The 7362-nt window shown below is 39.7% G+C and overlaps 2 protein-coding genes across 3 annotated transcripts in view; both read right to left on the minus strand.

Annotated features, from left to right (window-relative positions):
• PCDHAC2 (protocadherin alpha subfamily C, 2) overlaps nucleotides 1–7362 on the minus strand; it is a 294194-nt gene that overhangs the window by 232242 nt on the left and 54590 nt on the right. The gene's annotated exons all lie outside the window — the stretch shown is intronic.
• The window catches only part of LOC102877151 (cadherin-87A-like), a 17425-nt gene that overhangs the window by 7810 nt on the left and 2253 nt on the right, over nucleotides 1–7362 (minus strand). Inside the window, exons 2-3 of the mRNA XM_006891189.1 lie at nucleotides 7174–7359; nucleotides 7–1519 (exon numbers count right to left, since the gene is read on the minus strand). Coding sequence (XP_006891251.1) covers nucleotides 7–1519; nucleotides 7174–7359 — 1699 coding nt within the window. The remainder of the gene's footprint in view (nucleotides 1–6; nucleotides 1520–7173; nucleotides 7360–7362) is intronic.

Consider the following 7362-nt stretch of genomic DNA (forward strand, 5'->3'; position numbering starts at 1 on the left):
GCTCACCCACCCGCCGCTCCACCAGCGAGTAGGACACCAGCGCGTTCTCCTGCGCGTCCGCGTCCTGGGCTGACACCGTGAAGATGTGGCAGCCCGGCGGGTTGTTCTCCTTCACGAACACCGTGTACTCGGGCTGCGCGAACGTGGGCGCGTTGTCGTTCACATCGGCCACCTCCACGGACACACTGGCTGAGGCCGACAGGGCAGGGGCGCCCCCGTCCCGCGCCGTCACCACCAGATCATAGGCCGGCACGCTCTCGCGGTCTAGGGCTCCGTCCAGCACCAGCGAGTAGTAATTCTTGAAGGTGGACACAAGCTTGAAGGGGGTGTTGGATGTTAGGAAACAAGTTACCTGCCCATTGACGCCAGAGTCGCGGTCAGACACTGTTATTAGAGCAATGACAGTGCCCAGCGGAGCGTCCTCTCTAACAGGGAGTGATAGAGATGTCACCACCACCTCAGGAGCATTATCATTGACATCCAAAACTTCTACCAAGACTGTGCAATGACCAAACATTGGGGGATTTCCTTTGTCAACTGCTTCTATTTGAATCTTGCATAATTTAGCTTCTTCAAAATCTATTTTTCCTCTTACTTTTATTTCTCCGCTTGTTGAATCAATGCAAAAAGAGGCTTTTGTCTTAGGGGAAATATCATTTGCGAAGGAATAAATAATGTTACTGTTTGAGCCTTCGTCCAAGTCTGAGGCGTTTAGTCGAATAACCAGTGTGCCATTTCTTGCGTTTTCCAGTAATTTCACATGATAGATTGTTTTGTCAAAAACTGGGGCATTGTCATTTACATCCAACACTGTAATATGTAGCTCTGTGGTTCCTGTCAGCTCAGGTTTACCCCTGTCAGTTGCTTTTAGCACCAAAGAAAGCTTTGAAGCGACTTCCCTGTCTAAAGATTTTTTTAGTACTAGCCTCAGCGGTTTTACCTGCTCGTCATTGGCTGGTACATCCAGCGAGAAATATTCACTGGGGCTCAGTCTGTAAGTCAGCAGAGCATTCTCTCCAACGTCCGCATCAGAGGCGCCCTCTAGCGGAAAATGGGAGTCAAGGGCCCTAGTTTCGGAAATCAGCAGATTCCTTTGTGTGGCTGGGAACACTGGCGCGTTGTCGTTAATGTCCTTCACCTCCACCTCCACGTGGAAGACCTGCAGCGGCTTGTCCACGATCACCTCCAGGTGGATGCTGCACCCCGCGCTCCGCCCGCACAGCTCCTCGCGGTCGATGCGAGAATTCACAAACAGAATGCCGTTCTGCAGATTCACCTCCAGAAGGTCCCCGCGGCCTTTGGACGCCACTCGGAACAGGCGCGGCACCAGCTCCGCCAGCTCCAGCCCCAGGTCCTGCGCGATGCGGCCCACGAACGTGCCGTGTTTGGCCTCCTCGGGCACCGAGTAGTGGACCTGGCCGCTCCCCGCCTCCCAGGCTGCCAACAAGAGAAGCGACAGCAGCAGGCGCTGGGTTTCCTGAGCACCAGGTCTTCCGGAAGCTAACGTCATGCCTCTCTTCTAGCAGATAATTATTTCATGAGTAGAAAAATGTAGTCTTTCGGAGATCTTTCCTTTCATTCCTTGTTTCTGAGATCCCAGATGATCTAACAATATGGATGTGCTGTATAGCCCTTTAAGCTGCGGAGCTGCGAGCTTCTCTCTGGTCCCAGGGTAACAGTGATACTCTATTAAAGAACCTCTCCTTGTAGAACAACGACCTCCTGTGGCTCAATATGTAAGTGCTTTTGCTTTTGCTTTTACTTAACTTTTCTTTATTGTACGTTCTCTCTTATTTCTCTAGCATTTGTCTCTCTTTTTGTTGTAGTTGTTGATTTTAAAAGACTTTCACTATATCTCCATTGTGTTAAAAGTAATTCTTATCACACAAATTAGGACTGCCAAGAATTATATATTGATTTCTAACAGTCATCCTACTCCACCAACTATAGAATGTCACATATAACTATTTAAAACTCTGTCGGTGTAAGTTAATAACGATACTGGTTTATTGGAGAGAGGTTTAGACTTTAAGAAACTGATCATTTTATTTAATGATCTCTTAAAAGTCTATTCTGTTCCTAATTTCTATTCCTTAGTGTTCAATACACTTGATTTGATTGTAGGGATAGTAATTCAAAATATAAAATTTTCAGATTTTCTTCAAGATATCAGGACTTTAAATCAGTTCTGACAGGTAAGCTACTTACCAATGTATAATCTTAAGTCATTTTCTCATCACTGACTTCCTGGAAAAACAATATCCTAAGACTTTGTCTCATTTTAAAGCTTTTAACTACTCAGAGCAAACGTTTCCATTTCCCTCCTTAAAACAAGATATATTTACTGTAGATGTTCATTGAAATGAAAAATAAACAACCTAAATTAAAAAAAACAAAAACAAAAAAAACAAGATATATTTAAATTTTTTAAGTAGGGTGTAGAGTGAATTACATTTATTGCTTACTTGACAAAGTGGAATGTTGAACAAAATATAAAGCACGATGTAGAACAAATGATAGTCACTTTGTTCAACAAAGATAAAAATGTCTGTCTTGTCCAAAAGAACCACACTGAACCAAGAATTAAAACTATACTCATCTGCTTCCTTATACCTATTCTATTCCAGTAATGGTTGAAGAAAACTAGAGTGCACGTTTTTATAATTTAAATTTGCATCATAATTTTTCCAATGTACAAATAATTTTTACAACATGGTGATAAAACATATTAATGCTGTCTGGAAGGAAAAAGTTTTACACTTCCCCAAGACAATGAAGAAAAATAACAATATGTGAAAACTTTCTGATAGAATGATGTTGCTAGGTGCCATCAAGTCAAATACGACTCAGTGATCCTATGAGCAGAAGATCTAAACCCTGTTCTATCCTGTGCCATCTTTATACTTCCTAACACACAAAAACCCATTCCTGCAGTCGCAATATCAATCCACCTGGTTGAAGGTCTTCCTCTCCTTCACCGACCCTCTACCCTTCCCAGCATCATGTCCTTCTCCAATGAACAGCCCCTCCTAGCAACAAGCTCATAGTATGTGAGGTAAAGCCTCATCATTCTTGCCTCCAACGAGCACACCAGTTGCACCCTCTCCACGATATATCTGTTTGTTCTCTTGGCTATCCATAGTATGTTCAGTGCTCTTCTCCAACACCACAGCTCAATGTTATCACTTCTTTTTCTATCATAATGTCAAGGTCTCATATTCATAGCAAGTGATCAGAAAGACTATGGCCTGAATCAAATGCATCTTAATCTTCATACTGACATCATTACTCCTCAATAATTTGAAGATGTTCCTAAGTGCAGAATTTCCCAGTGTAATGCATCTCCTTATCTTCTGACTTCTGGTACCAAGGGTGTTAATTTTGGATCCAAGCAAGAAGAAGCAAGCAGGATTTAGAAGAGTCCATGGCACCAGGGATATCATTGCTCATGTGAGATGGATCCTGGTTGAAAGTAAAGAATACCAGAAGAATGTCTATTTGTGCTTTATTGGCTATGCAAAGGCATTTGACTGTATGGATCATAACAAGTTGTGGCTGACATCGAGAAGAATGGGAATCCCAGAGAACTTAATTGTGCTCATGGAAAAACTATACCTGTACCAGAAGGCTGTGTACAAACAGAGCAGGGAAATGCTGCATGGTTTAAAGTTGAGAAGGAAGTGTTTCAGGTTTGCATTCTCTCTCCATACATTTTCAATCTGTATGCTGAGCAAATTATTAAAGAAGCTGGATTCTGAAGAGGAATGTGGCATCAAGATTGGAAGGATATTCATCAATAACATGCATTATGCAAATGAAACAATCTTGCTTGCTGAAATTGAGGAGGAATTGAAGAACTTGATGCAGAAGATCAAGGAATGCAGCTTTCTGTATGACTGCATCTCAATGTCAAGAAGACACTAATTTTTAGCCCTGGACCGATAGGCAACATCATGATGAATGGAGAGACTGAAACTGTCAGCAGCTTCGTCTTGCTTAGATAGAATGATAGCCACTAAGAAAACCCTAAGTTTAACAACTGGGGGGGAGGGGTAATTACAAATTAGTATCTAAGGGAATTTAAGGTTTCACAAAAAGAGGAGCATCAATTTTTCATTTTTAACACTTAAAAATGAAGATTCAGTGACAATAAGTCTATAACATATAGTTCTAATCTGTTTTAATTAATTCTGAAAAACTAATTGTAGAAAAAACTACTGCATTTTTAAAAATCAAGATAAAGCTTTAGAATGTTATCGCAGTTTAAAAGAAAAATAACTTAAAAAATTCCCCATGTTTTCTAATTAGATAAATCAACCCCTTTAGGAGTGACTCTCAGCTTAATTTCCACAATTAAAGTACACCAAAAAACCTGGTATTGGCTAGTCCTCTTGAAACAGACTTTCACAAATACTATGGCAAAAAAAGCACTAGTGACCTTCCATGATTAGCTTTATTCTAGTGGCATCTACTAAGGAGCATGTTAAACACAGTTATTAGAATTATATGTTTTGCTAGGTCTGGCTGCTCAGGATCATACCTTGAGGTACATCAAAGTCAAGTGGCATAACATAGTCCACATAGGCAATGTTCTACATCTTACTAACAACAGCATTCATTTGAAGCATGTTAATATTTTCTTTTCCCTGAAATTAGAAATTCTTTTAAACTTCTTTTCATTATTAAACATAATGATCCTTCCTGAAAGTTGCAAGAGTTAATACTTGAATGTCATAAACAATATTTTATTATTCATAAAGGAGCATATAGTTGATAGTTTCTATCTAAAATTGTGCAAATAATTATTAAATACACTTTTCCTTCTTCCAAGAAAAAGAAACACTGTAAATTGTATATAGATAGTGTAGCTACTGCTACTCTTAAGAACGTGTAAAAGCTCAAAATAGCGGACTTGATTCTTATAGCGGACTTGATTCTTAAGAGAAGAGGTTTCTTTTTCAAGCTGATGTATTTCCAGTCTACTGAGGACAAAGATTCTTCATTGAAAACTGATGATCTAATATGGCTTACAAAATATGTAGAATTACATAAAGTCAATAGTTTGGTGAGCAAAGCTCATTTTTGCCATAAAGAGATGTTAAGTCCAGTATTGTTAATTCATGTAATAAATGTCATTCCAAAATGTGTATTTTTTTTTGATAGAATTCTTTTTTTTTCTATAATTATATTTTATAAATAGGTGTCTCACAGTAAAATATTCCTTAAAATACATCTTACAAATATTTGTAAAAGGGAATAGTTACAAGAGTAAATATTTTGAGCAGAACACTATGACAGAATCAACCAGTGAAAAAAGCATCCATATGGGAAGAATGATAAACCCAGAAGTTGCTTCTCAAATGTGGAACAACTCATAGAGCATGAAGGAGAAATTACAGGACTTCATGGATTTTGAGGAGAGAAAAATGCAGAGGAAAAGGAAGGAAAGAAGTAAAAAAGTTCCTGGGAAAAGATTACTTGGAATTTCTTTTAAATAGGAATTCAGTTGCCTGAAAACATGGACCCTAGCACTGATTATTTTACTAAAGGGATTGATGCAATTGATTGCGGGTGGCAACTTGAAAGCAGTGAGATGTTACTGTGCAATATAAGAAGAAATTGGCCATGTGTACAACTCAATAATTTCCAGACTTGAAATATAATCTTCTTGGGAATTATTAATTTATTTTGAAAAAAGATGCCAATCTTGTTTAACTCTTCTCCATCTTTTAAGAAAACTATTCATGTTTATATTTTTATCAGTATTAAAATCTACCTATACGTTTATATGTTATTTTCCAACCTCCAAAGAAAAAGATAAGCTTTGTAAAGATACTGATAAAAATAAAAGGCAAGAGGAAACAAAAACTAGAACAAAAAATATATTGACACTAGAACCAATATATGTAACAGTCATCAGGAAGGGAAATCTGGTAATAAATTGGGTGGTTGTTGTTGTTCTAGTTGCTAGGTGCTATTGAGTCCAGTACGACTAATAGCAACCCTATGAATCAAACATCTGAACCCTATTCTATCCTGCACCATCATCACACTTCCTGACACACAAGAGCCCATTCCAGCAGTCACCATATCAGTCCACCTGGTTGAGAGTCTTCCTCTCCTTCACTGACCTTCCACCCTTCCCAAGTATATGAGACAAAGCCTCATCATTCTTGTCTCCAAAGAGCACTTCAGTTGCACCCTCTCCAAGACTTACCTGGTCTCTTGTCCGGTCCATAGGATGTTCAGTGCTCTTCTCCAACACCACAGCTCAAAGGCATCAATTCTTTTCCTGTCAGCCTAAGTCATTATGTAAGTCTCAGATGCATAGCAAGTGATTGGAAATACTATTACCTGAATCAGATGCACCTTAGGCCTCAAACTGTCATCAGTACCCATAATTTGGAAAAGTGCCAACTGCAGATTTTCTCAGTGCAATGCATTTTATTTTCTGACTGCTGGAACCAACGGTGTTAATTGTAAATCCAAGCAAGATGACAATTTCAATCTCCTCTCCATTCATCATGATGCTGCCTGTAGATCCAGTAGTAAGATTCTTTGTTTTCCTGACATTCAGATGCAATGTCTATTTGTGCTTTATTGACTGTGCAAAGACATTTGACTATATGGATCATAACAAGCTGTGGCTAACATTGAGAAGAATGGGAATACCAGAGCACTTGATTGTGCTCATGTGGAACCTATACATGGACCAGGAGGCTGTTGTGCCAATGGAACACGGGAAGACTACATGATCTGGAATTGGGAAGGGTTGTATCCTCTCTCCATACCTGTTCAAATTGTACGCTCAGCAAATTATCTGAGAAGCTAGACTCTGTAAGGACAAGAATGGCATCAGGATTGGAGGGAGATTCATCAACAACCTACGTTATACCAATGACACAACCTTGCTTGCTGAAATATGAAGGACTGGAAGCACTTGTTACAGATAATTAAGAAATGCACCGTTGGGTATGGCTTGCATATCAATGTCAGAAAAACAAAATAAATTCGGTACAATCTCTAAATTGCAATAGGTGCTAGGAGGAATATTAAAGAGTAAACAAACAGCAAACATGATGCAAAATAGACATACTCCTTAAATTATAGTCTAGAAAAATGCATTGAGAGTAAACACAAAACAAATTTGAAAATAAAAATGCAAGAACCCACCTTCCCAGTCTGGTCTCCTGCAATATCCTGTTCTCCTACTTCAGCATTAGGCATTGGACACGGAGGTAGGCTGGGGCTGAAGGCCATGAGGTCGGTCTTGGGCGGCCCCTCCCCAGAGCACACCCTCTGCCTCCTCTGCTGGGAGCATGACCAGCTCCCCACCGCGCTCGAACACACCAGCCTCGGCTT

Source organism: Elephantulus edwardii, unplaced genomic scaffold (genome assembly GCF_000299155.1).
Source record: "Elephantulus edwardii isolate Elephantulus edwardi_28Jun2011 unplaced genomic scaffold, EleEdw1.0 scaffold00095, whole genome shotgun sequence".
NCBI lineage: Eukaryota > Metazoa > Chordata > Mammalia > Macroscelidea > Macroscelididae > Elephantulus > Elephantulus edwardii.